This window comes from Thalassophryne amazonica, chromosome 17, assembly GCF_902500255.1.
Source record: "Thalassophryne amazonica chromosome 17, fThaAma1.1, whole genome shotgun sequence".
Taxonomy (NCBI): Eukaryota; Metazoa; Chordata; class Actinopteri; order Batrachoidiformes; family Batrachoididae; genus Thalassophryne; species Thalassophryne amazonica.
In genome coordinates this window covers 36,095,186-36,120,316 of record NC_047119.1, presented here as the reverse complement: position 1 = coordinate 36,120,316, position 25,131 = coordinate 36,095,186, and the positions used below count along the sequence as shown (strand labels likewise).

The following is a 25,131-nucleotide window of genomic DNA, read 5'->3' as shown; positions in this document are numbered from 1 at the left end:
AAGACCTGTGGGTGAAGGATTACTGGGTGTGTGGATACACACTCACCATTAACTGTTTTCATCTTCTGCCAGCAGTACCAGGGTCTGCAACAGAAGACGGTGACCACCTGGGGACTCAGGACTTGGCGGCTCCGGTGTTCTTCAGGCCGTTGGTGGTGAAAGCTGTGTGGGTCCCGGCTCTTCGATCGCCAGAGGTCTCCTATCTTCGAGCCTGCCCGCACGTCACCTTGTGTTTAATTGGCATTATATATTTTTGTCTGTATCCAGTTGTGCGTTTCACAACATTAAATTGTTACTTTTTGTCTTATCCATTGTCCGTTCATTTGCGCCCCCTGTTGCGGGTCCGTGTTACGACACCTTCCCAACAGATTCCTCAAATCGCAAACTTCGCTTTTGATCCTCAACACTCATCTTAGTTTCTGATTGTCTCCCTCTGATCCTAATCACAGATCTTTGTGATTGATGACATTTGATCTTCATCTTTTAGTCTGAGAACTCATCTTTGATTCTGGACTTTGATTCTAATCACTCATCTTTGAACCCATCGTTAATTGTGATTAAACATTTGTTACATTTATTTGTATTTGAGGACTGCAGATGCAAATTAGCTTAAGGCTAACTCTGGTGCAATACATCAAATGGTTTCATTTATGTTTTAATTGCATGTGGTCCCTTTCAAATAAAATTGATGGATTGATTAAAAGACGTTGGGATCCAAACTTAGTTCCCTAGTTCATCCCTTAACTTGATCACAGATCTTTGATTATGATTGATTACCTTTGATCCTAATATTTGATTCTGCTCACTTATCTTGGAGCCTGATAAAAGACTTCTGGTCCTGAAACTTTGTGATTACTTGATTCTGATTAATGACATTTGGTCCTGAATATTATTCATGATTACTCACTTTTAAACTTTATTACACCTGACTGCTGATCTTTGATCCTGATCACTCATCTTTTTTTCTGATTAAAGATCTCTGGCCATGAATATTATTCAGGATTAGGGATGGGTATTGATAAGATTTTATCGATATCGATGCCATTATCAATTCTGCTTATCGATCCGATTCCTTATCGATTCCCTTATCGATACCTCGTGAATTTTGTACTAAAAGTAGGCTTTACAGGTTTTCTATGTATTTCATTGAGTCTTAAAGTAAATAAATATGAAACTGGTCACTGTATCCTTGATCTCTGGACATAAATAAAAATAACCAAAACGGTGTTTCGCTTTGAAGTTATTAATTCAGACTGGATTCTATCGTTCTAACCTGACGCATCAGAGAGCCGCACAGCGTTTGGAGCTGTGTGAACAGAACGGAGGACGATTCTCGTTTCTTTCTCGCAACAAGAAAGGAGTCCCAGTTAGTAACTTTAATCCGCACAAAAGTGACTCACGATTGACATATTCAGGGATGAAAGTGGTGAAAAACAAAAAAAGCTGAAACCCCAAAATTACCCCCCAACACCACCTGCACAAAAATGTTTGAATTCTAGAAGCTCTGAAATGCAATCTGGGACTATTTCAGACAACAAACTGGAGTGAGTGCAGCATCCATTTAGTGAGAAAAAAAAAAAAAAAACAACTTTCCTTATTCAAATTCATTCCAGTAGTATTCTGCTCTTACTAGGTTGCCGCAGTTTTCTAGCTTGGCAGATAGTTCTGGAGGAAATCACTGAAGAAATTAACACATTGAAAATATGGTTTGACCGAAACAAACTGTCAAACTTAAATAAGACAGGGATGAAATGGAGGTCACTAGGTGTTCACAGGAAACACTTATTTATTTCTGTATGTATGTATTTATTTCTGTATGTATGTTCATTGTTAGTTGCTTTTATATTTTCTGTTGTGTTTCTATTCAGGTGCTTTTTGTCTCTTTCTCTAAAATTGTATATAATAAGTATATATTGTATATAATAATCATTAGATTATTAATATATAAACAAAAATAAATTTAAGAAATATTACAATTTGAAAACAAATGCACCCGAACGTGATGACGGCTGCAACTGCTTAATGCTAACTTTTAACATTTAAAATGCCATAGACATGCTAACGCGTTAGCATCGCTCCCGTTTTTAAGTTATAAAATACATTTATCAACTGTTTCAGAAGACCATAACAGGTCGGTTTAACATATAAAAGGTAAATAATACTCACAGACGTATGCTCTTTAGGGTTTTAGCGGGGGGAAATTAAGCGAAAGAAAGAAAGAATAAACTAAGCAATAGATCGAAGCATTGCTTCAATCTGCGAACCACTGCTTCGATTGGTTTAAGGTTCAAAGCAAAGCCGCGCTGCAGAAAAGTTGATTACGGACCTGCTGCAGGGTCCGTAATCAATGTAGAGAAATGATCATTTTCCTGACAAACACCCCCCAAAACAACAGCCACTCTGAAGGACCGATAACAGAATTGTTAAGCACAAAGATGTCGGTGGATCGAATCATTTCTTAACGATACCCGAAAGGAACCGGTTCTCGATACCCATCCCTAATCCTGACTAGTCTCACAGTTCCTGCTGCTGAAAAACATCCCCACTGCATGATGCTGCCACCACCATGCTTCACTGTAGGGATGGTGCCTGGTTTCCTTCAAACATGACGCCTGGCATTTATGCCAAAGAGTTCAATCTTTGTCTCATCAGACCAGAGAATTTTGTTTCTCAAGGGCCAAGAGTCCTTCGGGTGCCTTTTGGCAAACTCCAGGTGGGCTGTCATGTGCCTTTTACTAAGGACTGGCTTCTGTCTGGTCACTCTACCATACAGGCCTGATTGGTGTATTGCTGCAGAGATGGTTGTCCTTCTGGATGGTTCACCTCTCTCCACAGAGGAACGTGGGAGCAGGTTCTTTTCACCTCCCTGACTAAGACCCTTCTACCCCCATCGCTCAGTTTAGATTGGCGGCCAGCTCTAACAAGAGTCCTAGTGGATCCAAACTTCTTCAATTTACAGATGATAGAGGCCATCATGCTCATTGGGACCATCAAAGCAGCAGAAATGTTTCTGTACCCTTCCCCAGATTTGTGCCTCAAGACAATCCTATCTCAGAGGTCTAAGGCAGGGGTGCCCAAGTTTGGTCCTTGAGATCTAGCTTCCTGACACTCTTAGTTGTCTCCCTGTTCCAGCACACCTGAATCCAATGAAAGACTTGTTAGCAGGCTTTTAATGAGCCTTTCATTGGATTCAGGTGTGTTGGAGCAGGGAGACAACTAAGAGTGTCAGGAAGGTAGATCTCGAGGGCCGAACTTGGGCACCCCTGGTCTAAAGACAATTCCTTTGACTTCTTGCTTGGTCTGTGCTCTGACATACACTGGCAATTGTGGGACCTTATATGTAAACAGGTGTGTGCATTTTCAAATCATGCCCAGTCAACTGAATTTAGCCCAGGTGGACTCCAATTTAGTTGTAGAAACATCTCAAGCATTATAAGTGGAAACAGAATGCATTGGCGCTATATAAATAAAGTTGATTGATTGATTGATTGATCTGAGCTCAATTTTAAGCTTCATGGCAAAGGCTGTGAATACTTATGTACATGCAATTTCTTAGTTTATATATATATATATATATATATATATATGTGTGTGTGTGTGTGTGTGTGTGTGTAAAATAAATGTGCAAAAAACAAAAATCAAACTTTTTTTTCCACATTGTCATTATGGGGTACCATGTGTGTACAATTTTGGGGGGAAAATCTTTCATCCATTTTGTAATAGGGCTTAAAATGCAGAAAAAGTGCAGTGCTGTGAATACTTTCCAGGTGCACCGTAAAGAAACAAATGCTTTTGTGGACTTCATGCAGTATTTTGGGAAATACAGGTTATAGGATCTGTGTTTTTCAAAGTGTTTGTAAGAGACTCATGTAAGACTCATTTCTACAGCTCTTTTGTCAAAAGTATCTCTCTGGCAAAGTTTCAATTTGTTCCAACTGAACATTGTTCTTGGAAATTCCTGTTTTACTTGTTTTGACACCTAATTGTATTTAATTAATTCACTAGACCTATAACTTTGAAAATTAATCATTTCAAGCTACCTGTAACTTCAACCACACACACCTTATTTCTTCTCTTGAATGTGATTATTTCCTTCAACAATCCCAGATTTATCCATCAGGATAAATCCAACAAAGTTGTTTTTTTTGGTTTGTTTCAAAGTTAACCAATGTCTAATCAGTTTCTCATATAATATTTTAATCTGAGCTACAATGTGTTACTTTTGTTGCAAACCATCACTGTCATAAAAATTGTAAAAGTTATGACTATTGCGATTTAATTAACGACTTAATCTGTATCTTTGAGTCAGTTGTACATGTTGAAATAACTGTAACTGCTGTATTAATTCTCAGCAACTCAACCACTTGATTTCCATTAGTGTAGTTACACTTTATGATAAGATTAACATTAGTTAATTAATAAACATGAAATAGTGTTAACTGCATTTTTTTAAATCATTTATTAATGGTGTTCTTGTTAACCAGGATATTATTCATTAATTTTCTTCACCCGTTATTCCAGCCACAGAGAACTGTAACCTATCACCTTGGACAGGCTGCCAGTCTATCACAAGGCCACCAAGGTATAAAGTTACTGGAACCCTTGGAAAAACTCGATTGTACCTGCATTAATGGTAACTGTCCAGCAGGTGGAGATATTGCTCCATCTCAAGAACCTTGAGACACTGCCAATGATGACCAACCTGTTGCTTTTATCAAGCACTTTTAATTGCTGCATTATTGCTTCAGTCAGCTGAGCTGAGGCAAGAATGCAGCATAACATTCTGGTGGGCACGATGACAACTGGGAGGACGGGCTCGGGAGGCAATGATTACTAAATACTTAATGCTTAACTGTCAGTTAAAGCTTATTAGCGCATTAACTGACAGTTAATGTACCCTGGATCAAAATAAGGTACAGTAGTGTTCAGAATAATAGTAGTGCTATGTGACTAAAAGATTAATCCAGGTTTTGAGTATATTTCTTATTGTTACATGGGAAACAAGGTACCAGTAGATTCAGTAGATTCTCACAAATCCAACAAGACCAAACATTCATGATATGCACACTCTTAAGGCTATGAAATTGGGCTATTAGTACAAAAAAAAAAAAGTAGAAAAGGGGGTGTTCCCAATAATAGTATCATCTGCTGCTGACGCTACAAACTCAAAACTATTATGTTCAAACTGATTTTTTAGCAATCCTGTGAATCACTAAACTAGTATTTAGTTGTATAACCAGTTTTTCATGATTTCTTCACATCTGCGAGGCATTAATTTTGTTGGTTTGGAACCAAGATTTTGCTCATTTACTAGTGTGCTTGGGGTCATTGTCTTGTTGAAACACCCATTTCAAGGGCATGTCCTCTTCAGCATAAGGCAACATGACCTCTTCAAGTGTTTTGACATATCCAAACTGATCCATGATACCTGGTATGCGATATATAGGCCCAACACCATAGTAGGAGAAACATGCCCATATCATGATGCTTACACCACCATGCTTCACTGTCTTCAGTGTGAACTGTGGCTTGAATTCAGAGTTTGGGGGTCGTCTCACAAACTGTCTGCGGCCCTTGGACCCAAAAAGAACAATTTTACACTCATCAGTCCACAAAATATTCCTCCATTTCTCTTTAGGCCAGTTGATGTGTTCTTTGGCAAATTGTAACCTCTTCTCACGTCTTTTATTTAACAGAGGGACTTTGCGGGGTATTCTTGCAAATAAATTAGCTTCACACAGGCATCTTCTAACTGTCACAGCACTTACAGGTAACTCCAGACTGTCTTTGATCATCCTGGAGCTGATCAATGGGTGAGCCTTTGCCATTCTGGTTATTCTTCTATCCATTTTGATGGTTGTTTTCTGTTTTCTTCCATGCGTCTCTGTTTTTTTTTGTCCATTTTAAAGCATTGGACATCATTGTAGATGAACAGCCTATAATTTTTTGCACCTGCGTATAAGTTTTCCGCTCTCCAATCAACTTTTTAATCAAACTACGCTGTTCTTCTGAACAATGTCTTGAACGTCCCATTTTCCTCAGGCTTTCAAAGAGAAAAGCATGTTCAACAGGTGCTGGCTTCATCCTTAAATAGGGGACACCTGATTCACACGTTTGTTCCACAAAATTGACAAACTCACTGCCTGAATGCCACACTACCATTATTGTGAACACCCCTTTTTCTTTTTTTTTACTAATAGCCCAATTTCATAGCCTTAAGAGTGTACATATCATGAATGCTTGGTCTTGTTGGATTTGTGAGAATCTACTGGTACCTTGTTTCCCATGTAACAATAAGAAATATACTCAAAACCTGGATTAATCTTTTTAGTCACATAGCACTACCATTATTCTGAACACTACTGTAAATAATTTGGCATAGTTATAACTACATATCACATTAATAGTCAGTCTTGTTGAAGTTCCTGTGAAAAAGGTTCAGTCCATTCTTCCATCTGTATCTTGGTCCATAAAGACACAGAATAATGTAAGAACTTGACTATTTGTTACAATTCAGGGGCGGCAGGATGGTCCCAAAAGCTGGAGTGGGCTCCACAATGAGACACATTCCCACCATCAGCACAAAATTATCTCCTGGAACTCCATTGATGTCATGGCTAAAATTTAATATGCTCCACACCTTAGAGTTGGATAAAAATGTTCAATTGTCTGAGTAATGCTGCCATCACGCAGACGACAATCTTGTAGCCAAAAAAGGACAGCAAAAATGAGACAGTGATTTATTAGTAACGATTGATTTATCAAAAACATTATTCATCAAATAACAAATACAGGTGTTACACTGGCCTAATCATCAAAATGCACACAAATGAGGGCACAACTAAGGCATCGTTACAATAAGTTAATGTCACCATCTATCCATCCCCGCCCCCCAAAAAAGATGGAAAATCCAAACTACCACATCCCCTAAAATAAAGCAGCCTGACATTCACCTCATTGGGCTCAATCCAATGATTCAAATAACATTCAAAAATAAAATACAATGCTAACGGTGCAAATGCTAACATCACCGTGATTTGTCATGGCACCGTCTGCACATGTGAGGCTGCAAGCATCGTTTAAGCACAATCACAGCTTCACACGCTGAGGCTCACTGGGTGCATATAAAGTGCGGCGAAAACAAGTAAATAATTGCATTGATATATGCAGGATGTAACTGTATAGAAGAACAGTGTCAGACGGAGGATTGTTAATCACAGCTGTGGATTCCATTTAACTGTGTATTATCAGTGTATTTGTGGAATTATTGTGCATCTGTTGAGGGATTATGGTGAAATCTAGAGCTTTGGCTACAATCATCACAAAAATATTAAATATTAAGATGAGTGCAGTATATTAGAACACCATTTCCGTTATTGGCAGGACACAGTTACAAAATAAACAGTAAATGTCAGTTTGCTGTTAGAAAGGAATTACAAACAAGAGTTAAGGAGAGAAGTGAGTACAGGTTCTTTTGATTGACACAGCGAATACTACATCTTCCAAAATGGTCCCATGAAGAGGCACCCTGGGTGCGACAACAGTGGCAACAAAAATGTTTAGAGTTCTCCATCAGTATCTCTTTTTTTTTTTTTAAACATTACGTCTTACATTCAGGCTCATCTCATTTCAGGAGTTTAGAAATGTCCTCTGGCACACAGCAACCCCGAACCCAAAATGACCTCAATCAGTGATGTGCAGTGATTGCATCATTATCACTGATTCATGTATTCATTATTTAATGGAAATAGAAGATACCATATTTCACTGGTTTCTGTAAATCCATGGTTCTTATTCTGAGATCCTCTGTACTCTGAGCTCAGGAAGTCCCCCACCCCACTGAGTTTTCTAAAATTGGTCTCTGTGTCTCTGCTGAGACAGACGCCCACTGCAAGATATCAACTTCATACTTCAAAACATTTTTTGAATTAACTTGAATAAACTTTTTTTTCTGCTATGCAGATTTGTTGAGTAGATGGACCTTTATCACACAGTAAAGCTGTGCACGTATGACATTCACTATTGCTGAAGGTGCTGGCAGAGGAGAACCTCGTACAAACTCCAATTCTAAAAATCTTCAGAGTAGATAATTATTAAAAATAACAGATCTACACTTCTTCAGCCACACAGCGAAGTAAATTACTACGTTCTCTCTGATTTGCCATCATGTGCATGTCTGTTACAACAAATCGTATTTAAAGTGTAAACTGAAAACCTGTCAACACAAAAGCTGCAAATTGATTAAAGCAAGGATTTATTGAGAAAATGTTAAGTCAGTCCATTACTATTCACTGTGTGTGATTCCTGCAGCTTTTGCCAGGTACGTTTTTGGAATTCAAGTTTGAATTACTGATGTTTGCACGTCACACACCTGGAGTTCAGAGTACAGCGGATGGCAACGCTAACAATGTTTTACATAAACATACTATAAACAATTTGGTGCCGTGAGATATCGCACTAGCGCCAGCATGTCAGAGGAAAACACCAGCTTTGCGTTGAGCCACTCCTCCCCGCATCGAGAACAATGATGCAGGGAGGCCTGTTCCCGAGTCCTTTAGCACCTCGGGAACAGGCCAGACCTTCATTGTTTCTAGTCTGACCACAGTGCTATATGGGCAGTCAGAACTGTTATTTAATTAATTATTTAAAATAAACAGAGAGGGGCAACAGTGTTACAGGGTGGGAACTCGCGTGCTGGTGCCACACTGAAAACGAGGAACAGAAAAGCTCAGCTTACAACACACACAGAGGGAGTGTTGATTCGTTTTCTGAGCAGGACGACTTAACTCCACTAAATGTTGATATAGAAAATACTTGTTGGCTGCTGTATTAATGTATAAAATACCATTTATTGTACCTTAAATGCAGCTGAAGTTGTCCAGTTTATTAGATGTCACTGGAGGAGCCACAGCATGCAGCACGAGTCCAAAGAACCAGGATTACCAAAAGTGTAAACAGAAAGTTTTTACTCTCAATATGAGAAAATTATCAGAAGTGTCACTGCTTTTTAAAAAGTTTTTATCTCCCGGTATGAAATATGGGGGCTGATAGCAATCTGCATGTCTGTCTGTGCGTTTGTTAGCATGATATCTCAATAACCAGTTGACCAGTTGCATTCATATTTAGCATAAGGCTGTACTTGGGCGATCCTATGATACCAGTCAATTAGAGATTTGTGGGGACATGTCATCTCCTGATGACTCTTTTTATAGTAGTCAGTTGTTTGAGGGACTACTGATGTCATCCACACAACTAATGATGCCAGCTCAAAGGGACCAATCAGGATTAGATAACAGTAAAATAGAGTACAGGTACACTAGCTGAGACTAGAGAAACATTCTGGAAGGTGAACTTTGACAAAGACGGGGCAGGTTAAATTTTTTATGACTTGTTCCTAGTTCACGAGGCTGGATGTCACTTAGTGCACTGTGTTTCAAAGGACTTCCTGCTTCCGACTTGAAGGAGACGTAGAGTCCGGCAGGCTGTCGGGGATGTCCTGGGACTGAGGATAACTGCTTGTGAGGGGAGGAAAATGGCGCCCATCTCTCCCTTCCAGCTCCTCATCCTGAGCAAGAGTATACATTAATGCAAAGTTAAGGAGTTCAAATTCTAAATAAGGGGTTAAAACCATTTTTAAAGCAATGTATAGAACAGATCTTCATCCATGCATCACACGACACTACCTGCTTAAAAACAACAAAACATTTATTTTCAGTTGTGTCATTTTGTATCCAAAGGTAATCAGCGGGATTCACAATATAATCATTGTCCAAAGCTACTGACACAGCTGTAAACTGATGCTGTATAAATTGTTTAAACCACTCTGGAAAAATTTAAAATAGATTACCAAAGAGAGTGTAGGAATCAAGACACTGTTCTCAGTTCTTTATGATATGTGGCAACTATTGCATTGAATAGTTTTGTTTCCTTTATGGGATCAATTGGTTAACTGGATGTTATTTGATTCTGTCGAAAGGCTGTTATTTCAGACGTTAATACTTCTGTTCTTTGCCTGACTGACTGACTGACTGACACACACACACACACACACACACACACACACACACACACACACACACACACACACACACACACACACACACACACACACACACACACACACACACACACACACACACACACACACACACACCACACACACACACACACTTGTAATTTTTAGGAAATTCTAGCAAGCTGATTACATTTGTATTTGTATTTATACTTTATAATAAGTGTTAATAATAATTAAGAACATTAATAAAATACCATCTTTACTGAAAATTGGAATATTGTGCATGTACAGTGTGAAATAAAAAAGACGAGGCCTGCTGCACTGACACTGAATTATGGTAGAAATGAACAGACATATCGGTTGATAATATTGGCGGATATGAAAAGCTTTATTTTACTGAATAAACAATGCAGAAAAACACACTGGCTGTTGAAAATGGTGTCATCAAGTAGTTGATCCAACAACGTTTACAATGCTGTCAAGCACGGCTGGGATCGCCATCACCCCATGGTGACATCATGATAAGAATCATGATCATGATAAGAAAGAAGTGGTTTGTATGCCATCTGCTAGGCAGGGCCAAAATAGATGGCAAGGCTGTTTTATGTAGATGTTGAATGCCGACACAGGGACTGCCAACCCAGAGTGAAGGCAGCTTGACATACACTGGTTTGTTGCTCGGACAAAATAATCCAAGATGGCGGAATATGCTACCAGACAGCTAATATGTTTGGTGCCATTATATGTTGTAAAAGTTAGTAAATAGTTTTACATATTTAGATCTATTTGTATCATATGCTCCCCAATATAGTTATCAATGCACCCCCCCCAAAAAAAAAAAAAAAAAACAAAATCAGTCAGGCGCTAAATGATAGTTATTCAGATGTTTGTTTTTAATGTTACTCTGCAAAATGTAATATATGAACTTCAGGCAGAATTTTCAGCATGTGAAAGCTGTAGATCCTCAAGCCAGTTGTTGAACCTTTCAAGAGATATTCAGTTTGTGTGTGTTCAGTATTTGGTTCAAATCCCTATATAGAGGAATTTTGAACACACAAGGACTTTGAAACTGATTCATGCTAAACCATGATGGACATGTCTCATTACACCCCAATCATCCTGATAGGTTCCCTGACAGACTTGTTTAACCTGTGTGTGGACACACAGTCCAGTTTAGTCATGATGTCAGTGTCTCACGATCTCCTCTAGCAACCACTATTTCTGGCTCAAACCAATCAACTTCGCGACTGTACTGTAAATGTAGCAATGATTAATAAGCACTTTTGTGAAGAAGAAACGGTTAAAAATGTGTTGAAATGCACTCAATTTCATACACATCCAAGAAAAGACAACATGAAAGTTTGAGCCAGTACAAAAGACAAAGGCTGTAACATTCAGGTAAGGTCTATCTTTACTGGGAATGTGCAGGTTTATGTTAATCCCCTGAGTCATGTATTTTAAAATTAGGCAAATTTTCTGAGAAATTTAATATGAACTTTAAACCAGGAAGCCAGTGTTACAAAGAGCGTTGCTAAGGAAATGCCATCACACTAAAATGCTCTGTCCACCCTTATGAGCAGAGTTTCGCACCGTGTCAGCAGTCTCCTCCCCTTCAGTGTGCTCCCCACGATTGTGTAGCTCCAGGTCAGACAGCGCGCTCTCCACCGCCTCCTCATCATAGTCTGTGTTATAGTCCGACTCTTCTGAAGGGAAGAAGACGGTGACAGCAGGTGAAGACACACAAAGAACAGGCAAAGTTCTGAAATGTCCAAAGTCAGTTTGCTGAGAGATGGATGACGAATTTGCTTGGAATGGAGGCTTTAGCTGGAAGTTTAGTTTATCCTCTTAGCCCCATGTGGCTGTCACCAATATTTTAAATCTAGACACAAACCATCTTTTTTTTCCTGTCATCTATAGTTTATAAATTTTCTATTTCATTATTACTTAGTAGTTCCATAATTTCGGGATTAAATTAACAGTGAAACTTTACATGCTGATTTTCTTTCATCAGTGTAGCTAAAACCAAATTTTTAATACATTTTGTATGCTTGTGTTGACAAAAATTCTTTGGCATGTCTGTTTAAAGGCACTGTACAAATTTGTTATTACTTATGTTTGTTGAGGAGCATCACAGTAGATCCAGTATGGATACACATGCTGATTTAGTACAAATTTTATGCCAGATGCCTTTCTGACGCCACTCTAGCTGTACAAGGAGAACAGGCAGAGGTGTCCTCAAAGCGGGGACCTTCTCATTTAGAGGCAAGAGCATTAACCAAGTGTGCCACTGCACTGCCTTCTCTGAAGGTACAACTCCAATTAAAAAAATAATAATATGAGCGAAGCAGCGCGAAGCTCACTCATGGTACACTGTGGCCCAAACAGGAAGTGCCAAATTCTTAATCCACAGGGAAACAGGAAATGTCAAACACTTCCTGGATTGACACTTCCGGGAATGAATCTTGCAGGAACTCATTGGCAAGCTCACACTCAAACAGGAAGTGCCAAATTTTCAGTCACAGTGAAACAGGAAATGTCAAATGTTGAACACTTCCTGGCATGGGTGGAGCTAGAGAGGAGGCCGGGGTTTCACTGGCCTCTCCTGAAATCTGATTGGACACAGATGATTGACATGTCACGGTACCGCATATCTGATTGAAAGAGCTGCATTTTGAAATTAGTGAGCCACATTGACTGCTAGGTTCCTCCTGTCCAGTAGTTTGTGCTGTGTACCACAAAAAGTTCTAAATCCACCTTAGTAGAAGAAGAAAATGTTTGCCTCAGATTTGAACTGAACACGTTGTTTGAACTATGGACTTCTAATGACACCAAACTTATACTGGCAAGTAAATGACCGTATTTTATGCCAGAAATGAGGTCCAGGTTGTTAAAAGAAGCATTTCTCCTTTAATTTGGGTTGCCTTATATACACATGTTTAAGCTAACAGACAGCAGCTGGTTCATGCTCTGTTGGCTTATTAGTGCAGCAGATAAACAATCATTCAAATGGTGATACAAGCATCAAATTCAGCTTAGACGTCACACTTTTAAAAAACTGACTGACCACATGAATTTTCAATAGGCAGCCAGGTAGGGGTCAATTGAAGAATTATACAGAGGTCAAAATTTAAAAATGCTCCAATCAAATTAAAAACTACATCACGTTACCTGTCTGATTATAAAGATTCCAAAAAGGTATGGTTTGGACTATCTGTGACTGAATTTTATGGAGTTTTGGAGTAAAAACAGCAAGAATGGTGACAAAGGTCAATTTCAGTTTGTACAGGGGTCAAAAGGTAAATAGTTGCTCTGATTTTGGTAAAAAGTGATGCAAATTATTGGTTGAGTTAATAGGATTAATAAATGGAATAGTTCTGACAGTGCTGAATGGTTGGTCTCCAAAGTAAAGGTCAAACAAGGTCAGTGTCCATTGGATTCTATGACATGTGACGTATGTTACCCTGTAACATGAACTAATCATGACACATGATGCAAACTGTTACTTTTTAAAACCCGAATAACTCAACCAATAATTTGCATCATTTTTTACCAAAACTGGAGCAAATTTAATTTTTGACCCCTGTACAAACTGAAACTGACCTTTGTCACCATTCTTGCTGCTCATAACATTCAGTCACAGATAGTCCAAACTATACCTTTTTGGAATCTTTATGATCAGGCAAATACTATGGTGTAGTTTTCTATATGATTGGAGCATCTTTTAATTTTGACCCCTGTGTAATTCTTCAGTTGACCCCTACCTGGCTGACTATTGAAAATTCAATTGGCCAATCAGTTTTTTTAAAGAGTTAATGTCTATGGATTATTTGTGCCAAATCTGATGTTTGTATCACAATTTGCAGGATTCCACTCTAAATGTTGTCTTATCTGCTGCACTACGTATATATGAGATGTAAGAAGCTGCTCCTCAGTGTTTCTCCATTGCCCTCAAAAGAACACTTGGTATTTCACACATTTTCATTTGTTTATTCGATTTCAAATAGCTGAAATAACTGAAAGCAAATCTCTACATTTTGATATAAATTAATAAAAAATGTAAAATCCAGCTTCCTGATGAAGTGCTGTAGAGGAGGATTTTCTTAAAAAGACCTGAAACTTCAGCTACAATTTGACAGAAAGTACATTTGAGATGAATCCAATTATTCTGCACTCTTTATCTGTATTAACTGCACCTGTTTGAACTTGTTACCTGTATAAAAGACACCTGTTCACACATTCAATCAATCACACTCCAACCTGTCCACCATAGCCAAGACCAAAGAGCTGTCTAAGGACACCAGGGACAAAACTGTAGACCTGCACAAGGCTGGGATGGACTACAGGACAACAGGCAAGCAGCTTGGTAGAAGACAACAACTGTTATGATTATTTATTAGAAAGTGGAAGAAACACAAGATGACTGTCAATCTCCCTCGGTCTGGGATTCCATGCAAGATCAGACTTTGTGGGGTAAGGATGATTCTGAGAAAGCTCAAAACTACACAGGAGGACCTGGTCGAGGACCTGGTCAATGATCTGAAGAGAGCTGGGACCACAGTCACAAAGATTACGTTAGTAACACATGATGCTGTCAAGATTTAAAATCTTTCAGGGCAGCAAGGTCCCTGCTCAAGCCAGCACATGTCCAGGCCCGTTTGAAGTTCACCATTGACCATCTGGATGATCCAGAGGAGGCATGGGAGAAGGTCATGTGGTCAGATGAGACCAGAATAGAGCTTTTTGGAATCAACTCCACTTACTATGTTTAGAGGATGAGAACAACCCCAAGAAAACCATCCCAACCATGAAGCATGGGGGTGGAAACATCATACTCTGGGGGTGCTCTTCTGCAAAGGGGACAGGACGACTGCACCGTATTGAAGGGAGGATGGATGGGGTCATGTATTGCGGGATTTTGGCAAACAACCTCCTTCCCTCAGTAAGAGCATTGAAGATGGGTCATGGCTGGGTTTTCCAGCATGACAATGACCCCAAACACACAGCCAGGGCAACTAAGGGGGGACTCCGTAAGAAGCATTTCAAGGTCCTGGAGTGGCCTGGCCAGTCTCCAGACCTGAACTCAATAGAAAATATTTGGAGGGAGCTGAAACTCCAAACCTGAAAGATTTGGAGAAGATCTGTATGGAGGAGTGGACCAAAATCCCTGCTGCAGTGTGTGCAACATTGAAACATTTGACCGCTGTAATTGCAAACAAAGGCTACTGTACCAAAACATTAACATTGATTTTCACAGGTGTTCAAATACTTATTTGCAGCAGTATCATACAAATAAATAAATAAAAAAAAATCATACATTGTGATATCTGGATTTTTTTTTTATTTTTTATTTTTTTAAGATTATGTCTCTCACAGTGGACATGCACCTAAGATGAAAATTTCAGACCCCTCCATGACTTCTAAGTGGGAGAACTTGCAAAATCGCACGGTGTTCAAATACTTATTTTCATCACTGTATATACGTATAATTTTGACATCACAATCATTTATAGACATAACTTTAACCAACATTACAAAAGCTTTATCAAGCTCATTACAAAAACCAGAATGAAACTGTCCAAATAGAAGCTCAGACAGAATATCTAGATGATTATTCATTGTTACAGTTCTCCCAGAATCCTTTGTGCTACTGTGGCGTCACCACTCTGCTGTCCTTATTAAGATAAAATCTCTCCTAATGTGAGCAGTGAAAACAATATAGGCCCATTTTAAAAATAAGTTTACAGGAGTAAAACTATTTGTTTCATGCCAGTGGCAGCAGGCAGGACCTTGTAATTTTGGGGTGGTTTTGGACAGAACAGTCAACTTGTGGAAATGTGAAAACTGCTTTGTAAACTAAGTGTCTCAGGCCTTGGCAGAGGAATGTGCACTTTTACTTCAGGTTTCTTTTTGATCATTCAGTTGAAATGAAATATTAAACTCTAAACAGGTCTTACATTCCATCAGTGTTGTCCTTTCCATTAGCATACGGCATTACAAACCAGTGCGTAAAGTGAACACACGTAATTGATATCCTTAAAACTATTCCGCAATATGGATTTAACAATCCATTTCCTCCTTTCTGTGACAGATGTGTTTGCTGAGTCTGACCAGAAAAAAAAGCCATCTAAAAACAATTAAGAGCAAGAACAGAGAAGACAAACATGGACGAGAAACAGTAATGGCATACCTTTTCCCAGCAGTGATGTGAGTGGCCCTTGAAAGAAAAAAAAAAAAAGATAGAAATTAAGATGCTGGGGCTGACGTACCTAGTGGGGAATCTGGGGGAACTCCACAGGAAAGTTTTGAAATACTACATGCAATTTGGTGCAATTAATACGCTAAATGAGTATTTCTTGGTCCCACTTTCTTGCTAATATTAGTCATAAAAAATTATCATGAAAATTATCGGACCTAAATTTATCGGAAGCTAATTGGTCCGCTGGTGGTTTTCAAAGTTATCTGAAAAGCTAATCCGTTAATGAAAACATTAGCTTTGGTAATTAGCGATTAGCGGATCTGTGCCCACCAATGGTTATATAGGCTTCTGTGGCTGTGATAGGAGAGATTGTGCATAGTGCATGTTCTGCATTTTGTATCACTAGTTATATAGCTTCATGATGAAGTGGTAAAGAGAAGGATTTTCTTTCACCAAAACATTAAATCTAAGCTTGCATCTCAGATGTACCTTCTGGCAAATTGCAGCTGAACGTTCAGGTCTTCTTTTTAAGAAAATCCAACTTGACAGTTTATGCATAAACTGACATCAATGTTGTTTCATAAATTCAGTATAATTGTTGTCGACACGAGCACATGGTGTGAACAGGACAGTACCATCAGTATGGCACCAGTAGTGAAAGTGGAGCGAGCGATAAGGCGGCTCCACTGTTTTATTTTTTCTTAACATGTTGTGCTATTATTGATCTACAATCCTACGTCTCTGCTCTGTGCTCGTCTCACATGCACTGATGTACTCACCCTCACTCGGCAGAATGTAGTGTGTGAGTCCAAAAATAAAGTTCTCGCCTTTGTGATGATACTCGTGTGATTGGCTGCCTGCAAAGGTGCTACAATTATGTCACAGCATCATTCAGTCTGAAATCCTCTGAGGTTTTAAACTTAAAAGACGCTGCCGCACAGGGGGAAGACTTTCAGACATGGAGGCTTTAAAGTACAGGGAGCCGCTATGGAGAGGTCAGAGAGCTGCATGAGGCTCCGGAGCCACAGGTTGCTGACCCCTGGTCTACTCCATACAGATCCACCATCGAGTGACATACTGTTTGTATTTCTTCTTAATTGATGTAAATAAAGTCCAAGACATATTCAGTGACTTGGAAATGTTCATGTAACCATCCCTCACTTGTCTGAAGAAAACTGGCAATAAAACTGATTATTTACAGGTATTATACCAAAGCATTTCATTACTTATGCACCCCATCATTTTGGATTAGTATTTTTAAGTAATTTCAGTTTGAGATTAAGGAAGATAATTTTAGAAATTTGTATTTTTTTTTTTTTTTTTTTTGCATTCAAAATGGCATCAACAAATTGAAATGTATGAAATACCAAGTGTCCCAATACTTTTGGAGGGCTCTGTAATACACAGATTCGCACTGATTAGAATACAGTGTTATTAGGATTCCATAAGAACCACATTCACACTGGACTGTTACTGTTCTCTCTATATTTACCTAAACATTTGACTTCAGCAAGTTGTGCTTTTATAACAACTGATAGTGTCTTAACATGGACAAAAATAAAATGTGATACAAGTAAAGCTGCATCTACTGTTCACAGTCTCCAATATCACATTTAGTTCTATTTTAGTTCTGTGATAATTCACTTATACAAAATGGGAAACAATAACAGATTTTTCCATCCAGTGCTGACGTCAGCATTTCTGGGACACTGACAATTCATGTGTCACACAAAACAACGCACAAACATTTTTTACATCAATATTTAACTTCTATGAGCATTTTAAATGTTTGTATTTTCCTCCATATGAATATTTCACGCCCATGTAACAGAAGAACCCATAAAATGCAGATTTAGCAGGCTAGCTCAATAAATACATATATCCAGTTTGCATTGGAGACAGTTTGAAGTAAATTCATACCAAAGACAGTTATTTATGTGAAATAACATCAACTGACAATGAAGTCCATCAAAAACTTGATATAACAAGTGCAATCCAAGATTTCTAACGTCTGCCAATCCAGATCCGGATCAAAATTCAGTGGAGTCTTCCATGTCCTAATATCTATCTGTGGTGCAAATCTGGTGAGAATCCGTGACGTAATTTTGACATAATCCTTCAAAGCCTATATAAAGTGTAATCTTAATCCAAAATCCGGCTCACCTCCAAAATCTAATTCGTTATTTTAACATTTCCCATAATCCCCCTGAGCTTCCCAGAATGCACTGCGATGCCAGCAGAGTTTCGGCGTCTCACAGCGCATGTAAACAAAGGCAAAGTAAGGATGTGAATGGTAAATAAATGGTAAATGGACTGCATTTATATAGTGCTTTCCATCTGCATCAGGCACTCAAAGCGCTTTACACATCAAATGCCTCACATTCACCCCGATGTGAGGCTGCTGCCATGCAAGGCGCCCACTACACACTGGGAGCAACTAGGAGATTAAGGACTTGCTCTTAGTAATTTTCCAGTCAGGCTGAGATTTGAACTGAGGATCCTCTGATCTGAAGCCCAACGCTTAACCACTAGACCATCGCATCCCCTGTGCAGAATGGTGCAGATTCAGCAAGTTCACGAGTGATTATGACAATGACATGTTCTCTTAAGTTGAGAGGGTTATCTAGAAGAGGTGTAGCACCTGTGATAAACTTCTACCGTGCCCCGATGTTGTATTGCTGTCTATACTTCAGGAGGTGTGTTTACATTGTGCCCTGAACCAGAACTCTACTGAAACTGACCTCTTGCATGAGTCACAGACCGTAAGACGGCATGAGGTTCACAACTGCACTGAATGGAGTCTTCCATAGCCGAATGTCTATCTGTGATTAAAATTTCGTCAAAATCCATGCAGTACTTTTGATGTAATTCTGCTAACAGTCAGACAGACAAATGCATGAATAAACACAGATGATTTTATTATGTCGCTGGCAGACGTAATAATAAGATCAAAGACTTACCAGGAGTGTTACCTTTTCCGTACAAACATGATTACAAAACAGTCAGATCTGCATTTTGGTCCTTGTGCTCGAACCAGCCCCATTTGAATTTACTCATGATGAACCTTAAACCGTCTCCCTGCAGCTGAACAACGTTTACATCCATTTGTTTTGTCGCTTCAACACAATGTGGGGTTCCATGGTAAAACCTACTGTACGGAGGAGCAGCGACACGTTACATTTATCCTTCAGTCAGGCTCAGGATGTGAAAACGTGATACTTAATACCCACTGTGGTGCCTCATCACAGATGTTTTCCAAACAATTTTACAAATACAAACATCATGAAATCAGACCACAGACTAAATCCGACATGCACTAGGAAAACAAAAATAAGCTGGAAACGTTTGCCACAGAAGTAAGAACCTGGTGTATCAGATACTTAAACATTAAAAAAAAAGTGCTCAAAGTTGTTTTGTAAGAGTAATGTACGAGGTCTATTAGAAAAGAAACCGACAGTTTTATTTTAAAAAAAAAACTATATGGATTTGAATCACGTGTGATTACATCAGCCAAGCTTGAATCCTCGTGCGCATGCGTGAGTTTTTTCATGCCTGTCAGCACGCCTTGTGGAAGGAGTGGTCCAGCCCCCTCGTCGGATTTTCATTGTCTGACAACTTGCTGAGAGACTGGCGCTGTGCTTGATCAAAATTTTTTCAAAAGCTGTGAGGCACATCCAAGTGGACATCATTCGAGAAATTCAGCTGGTTTTCGGTGTAAATTTTAACGGCTGATGAGAGATTTTGGATTGTTTCTATCGCTGTAAGGACTTCCCACGGAGCGGGACGTCGTGCAGCGCTCCTAGGCGACGTCATCATCCTGTTTCAAGCTGAAAACCTCCAAATTTAAGCCTCTGTTGACCCAGGACGTCGTGAGAGAACAGAGAAGTTTCAGAAGAGCTCGGAATCCGCAGTTTATCCAGACATTCCACTGTTAAAAGAGATTTTTTTAATGAAAGACGTGCGGACGGATTGGCGCGTCGGCTCGCAGCTGGCGCGGCACGCCCGCCACAGGATAAACATCTCCGTGTTGATAACCATTTGTAAAATCCAGGCGGCTTTTGGTGGCTTTCAGTTGAGTGAGTATCTGAGAAATTGTTTAACAGCAGGGCATGTTCCAACTTGTCCTTAAGGCTTCCAACAGAGGTGTTTTTCCTGTGGCGGGTGCGCAGCGCCGGCTGCGAGCCAACGCGCCAATCCGTCCGCACATCTTTCATTAAAAAAAATCTCCTTTAACAGTGGAATGTCCGGATAAACTGCTGATTCCGAGCTCTTCTGAAAGTTCTCTGTTCTCTCACGACGTCCTGGGTCAACAGAGGCTTAAATTTGGAGGTTTTCAGCTTGAAACAGGATGACGACGTCGCCTCAGAGCACTGCACGACGTCACGCTTCGTGGGAAGTCCTTACAGCGATAGAAACAATCCAAAATCTCTCATCAGCCGTTAAAATTTTCACCGAAAACCAGCTGAATTTCTCGAATGGTGTCCACTCGGATGTGCCTCACAGTTTTTGAAAAAATTTTGATCAAGCACAGCGCCAGTCTCTCAGCAACTTCTCAGACAAAGGAATTCCGATGAGGGGGCTGGACCACTCCTTCCACAAGGCGTGCTCACAGGCGAATGACGTCACCGACAGGCGTGGAAAAAAACTCTCGCATGCCCACGAGGGTTCAAGCTTGGCTGATATAATCACACGTGATTCAAATCCATATGGTTTTTTAAAAAAATAATAAGGTCGGATACTTTTCTCACAGACCTCGTATGTGTTAATACTTTACCTTCCACCAGGGCAGGTTTGACAGGCTCGATGCGGGACACAATTTCTGCCAGGTCAGTGAAGGACGCATTGGGACATGTCATTACCTGAAAAGATGCACACAAATGATGACATGAAATAATGATGACTACCAGTTGTAGTGACACTGACATTCTGCAGTGGGGGTGTCTATTTTAATCTCCTGCCATCACTGTGTGCTGCTGAAATTACTGGCACACCTGAGTTTTATAAACATGTTAAGAAATAAATGTAAACCTCTTCTTAAACAATTGAAATGTGTAATAATTCTCTTCTTTCGGCTGCTACAACAGAACACCAGTGTCCACCTCACTCTGTCCTCTGCATCACCCTCTGTCACACCTGCATCCACCTGCATGTCCTCCCTCAGCACATCCATAAACCTCCTCTTTGGCCTCCCTCTTCTCCTCCTGCCTGGTGGCTCCATCCTCAGCATCCTTCTCCCTATATACCCTGGATCCCTCCTCTGCACCTCTGTCTCCAAACCATCCCACCTGAGCTGTCTCTCTGATATGTTCATTCCTAATCCTGTCCATCCTCATTGCCCCCCAAGAAAATTGCAACATCTTCAGCTTTGCCTCCTGTTTTATGTTGGTGTCACCACCTCTAAGCCATACAATAAAACTGGTCTCACTACTGTCTTGTAAACTGTTCCTTTCACTCTTGCAGCTATCGTTAAGAAATTTTATTAAAAAAAAAAAAAAAAAAAAAAAAAAAAATCAGTATTCACATGCTTTGCTCAATACTTTGTTGATGCACCTCTGCCAACAATTACAGCATGAGGTCTTCGTGAATATGATACCACAAACTTGGCGCACATATATTTGGGCAGTTTTACCCATTCCTCTTCACAGCACCTGTCAAGCTCCATCAAGTTGGATGTGGAGCGTCAGTGCATAGCCATTTTCAGATCTCTCCAGAGATGTTCAATCAGATTCATCAGATTAGAGGAGGTGATGGTCAAGTGGTTAAGCGTTGGGCTTTGGACCAGATGATCCTGGGTTCAAATCCCAGCCTGACCTGGAAAATCACTAAGGGCCCTTGGGCAAGGTCCTTAATCCCCTAGTTGCTCTCAGTGCGTAGTGGGCGCCTTGCATGACAGCAGCCTCACATCGGGGTGAATGTGAGGCATTGATGTGTAAAGCGCTTTGAGCATCTGATGCAGATGGAAAAGCGCTATATAAATGCAGTCCATTTACTATTTATTAAGGTCTGGGCTCTGGACATTCACAGAGTTGTCCTGAAGCCACTCCTTTGATATCTTGGCTGTGTGCTTAGGGTCACTGTCCTGCTGCAACAAACTGGCGCCCCAGCCATCCTGGAGCAGGTTTACATCCAGGACGGCTCTGTACATTGCTGCATTCATGTTTCCCCTCAATCATGACTAGTCTTCCAGTTCCTGCAGCTGAAAGACATCCCCACAGCATGATGCTGCCCACCACCATGCTTCACTGTGGGGATGGTGCCTGGTTTCTTCCAAACATGACACCTGGCATTAATGCCAAAGAGTTCAATCTTTGTCTCATCAGATCAGAGAATTTTGTTTCTCATGGTCTGAGAGTCCTTCAGGTGCCTTTTGGCAAACTGCAGGTGGGCTGCCGTGTGCCTTTTACTAAGGAGTGGCTTCTGTCTGGTAACTCTACCATACAGGCCTGATTGGTGGATTGCTGCAGAGATGGATGTCCTTCTGGAAGGTTCTGCTCTCTCCACAGAGGAATGCTGGAGTGCTGACAGAGTGGCCATTGAGTTCTTGGCCACCTCCCTGATGATATAAACCCTTCTCCCCCGATTGCTCAGTTTAGATGGGCGGCCAGCTTTAGGAAGAGTCCCGGTGGATCAGAACTTCTTCCATTTACAGATGATGCAGGCCACTGTGTTCACCTTCAAAACAGCAGAAATGTTTCTGTACCCTGGCCCAGATTTATGCCTCAAGATAATCCTGTCTCAGACGACAATTCCTTTGACTTCATGCTTGGTTTGTGCTCTGACATGCACTGTCGACTGTGTGACCTTATACAACCCCAATTCCATTGAAGTTGGGACATTGTGTGAAATGTAAATAAAAGCAGAATACAATGATTTGCAAATCCTCTTCAACCTATATTCAGCTGAAAACACCACAAAGACAAGATATTTAATGTTCAAACTGATAGACTTTTTTGTTTTTGTGCAAATATTTGCCCATTTGCCCACCACAAAGACAAGATATTAATGAACATTAATATCTTGTCTTTGTGGTGTATTCAATTGAATATAGGTTGAAGAGGATTTGCAAATCACTGTATAATGTTTTGGGCAACACAGTGGCATAGTGGCTAGCACTGTTGCCTCACAGCGAGAAAGTCATGGGTTCAATTCCCGCCTGTGGCCTTTCTGTGTGGAGTTTGCATGTTCTCCCCGTGTTTGCGTGCGTTTCCTTCGGGTGCTCCGGTTTCCTCTGACATCGAAAAACATGCAGGTTAGGTGGATTGGAATCTTTAAATTGTCTGTAGGTGTGCGTGTGTCTGTGTTTGTCTGTTTGTGGCCCTGTGACAGACTGGCATCCTGTCCTGGGTGTACCCCGCCTTGCGCTCTCTGACTGCTGGGATAGTTTCCAGCTCCCTGCGACCCTTAATTGGACTAAGCGGTTGAAGATGAGTGAGTGAGAGAGAGTGTGTGTATATATTCTGTTTTTATTTACATTTTACACAACGTCCCAACTTCATTGGAATTGGGGTTGTATGTAGACAGGTGTGTGCCTTTCGAAATCATGTCCAATCAACAGAATCTACCCCAGGTGGACTCCAATTAAGATCTAGATACATCTCAAGGATGATCAGTGGAAACAGGATGCACCTGAGCTCAATTTCGAGCTTCATGGCAAAGACTGAATACTTATGGACATGTGATTTCTTAGTTTCTTTTTCTGTTGTTTTTCCTTCATTCATATATATTAGCAAAAATCTAAAAAACAACAAAAACCCTTTTCCACATTGTCATTATGGGGTATTGTGTGTAGATTTTTGAGGAAAAAAAAATGCATTTCATCCATTTGGGAATAAGGTTGTAACATAAAATGTGGAAAAAGTGCAGCATTGTGAATACTTATATTGGTAACCCAACTCCTTATTCCACTGAGCTGCCTGCTCTACACTGAAGATATACAATAAAATTCAGATTTCATCTTTTGAAATGCAGAGCAGACTTTTGACTGAATTTCTTTGGCATATCTTGCTGCTCATGTAAAGGAGTTTTCTTCATCTAGGGGTTGGCGTGGCTAGTTGTTGTGTTTCTTCTGTGAACTGTCAGCCAAACAATCTATGAAAAGCCCGTTACAGGAAATGATGCATTGCTTTCCCAGGGGAGTAGTGACCTACAGCATTGACTGAAAATAGAAAGACGTTCCTTAACTGCCAACAAGTGGGATGACAAGGGACAAAACAAAAATAAAAATGTATTTATGAGACCAACTAAAATTTGGTACCATAACTGCAGTACAATCTCTGTATATACTGTACCTTCAGGTTAAATTATTGCTTAAGGCCTATTCTCAGAAAACCTTTTAATACCAGTCTTATGCTCAAGCACTGAATAGGGATAAATCTAATCCGTCTTTTTTATTCCTTTTGTATTTCTTTGTCACGGCTCTTATGCTTGGTGAAGCTTTTATGGAGGGTGTGTAGGAGCTGTAGGACTCATATTTTTTTTTTAACATGAGTGTGGCCTAATTTAACATGAATGTAGAACTTATGGCCTGGTCACACTGCATACAACGATTCCTGAATGAAGGGAATCGTGCAAAAGGAACAAAAGAGGAACAAAATGAAGCCGAAGCTAATGTTGATCTCCACGCTTTAAACAAAACGCGCCTGGAGCCACTGCTGGAGCAGTGTGTGCCTGCATCCTGCTCTGCATCCCAGGACTCAGCACTCGGATGGAGCTCTGTAGTGCCTGAGTCCTGGAGAAGCTGCAAACAGAAGTGCGCAATCCAGCCAGCTATGGAGATCTGTGCGCACATCGGTGGATCCACTTGCTCTGGTTGCTCATCCAGAACAAAAGAGTTATCATCTCCTCCATCATCAGAATTCTCACTGTATGGTTCAGACTTTGACAACAGTGCCACGAATGAATGAATATATGAATGAATGAA

The 25,131-nt window shown here is 40.1% G+C and overlaps 1 protein-coding gene across 2 annotated transcripts in view; it reads right to left on the bottom strand.

Moving 5' to 3' along the window:
- Positions 1-6,736: 6,736 nt before the first annotated feature.
- The window catches only part of LOC117529167 (patatin-like phospholipase domain-containing protein 7), a 78,426-nt gene continuing 60,031 nt past the window's right edge, over positions 6,737-25,131 (bottom strand). For both annotated transcript variants that reach the window (XM_034191871.1, XM_034191872.1), the window contains exons 34-36: positions 20,986-21,070; positions 11,606-11,718; positions 6,737-9,565 (exon numbers count right to left, since the gene is read on the bottom strand). In XM_034191871.1, the coding sequence (XP_034047762.1) occupies positions 9,434-9,565; positions 11,606-11,718; positions 20,986-21,070 (330 nt within the window). In that variant the 3' untranslated portion in view covers positions 6,737-9,433. The remainder of the gene's footprint in view (positions 9,566-11,605; positions 11,719-20,985; positions 21,071-25,131) is intronic.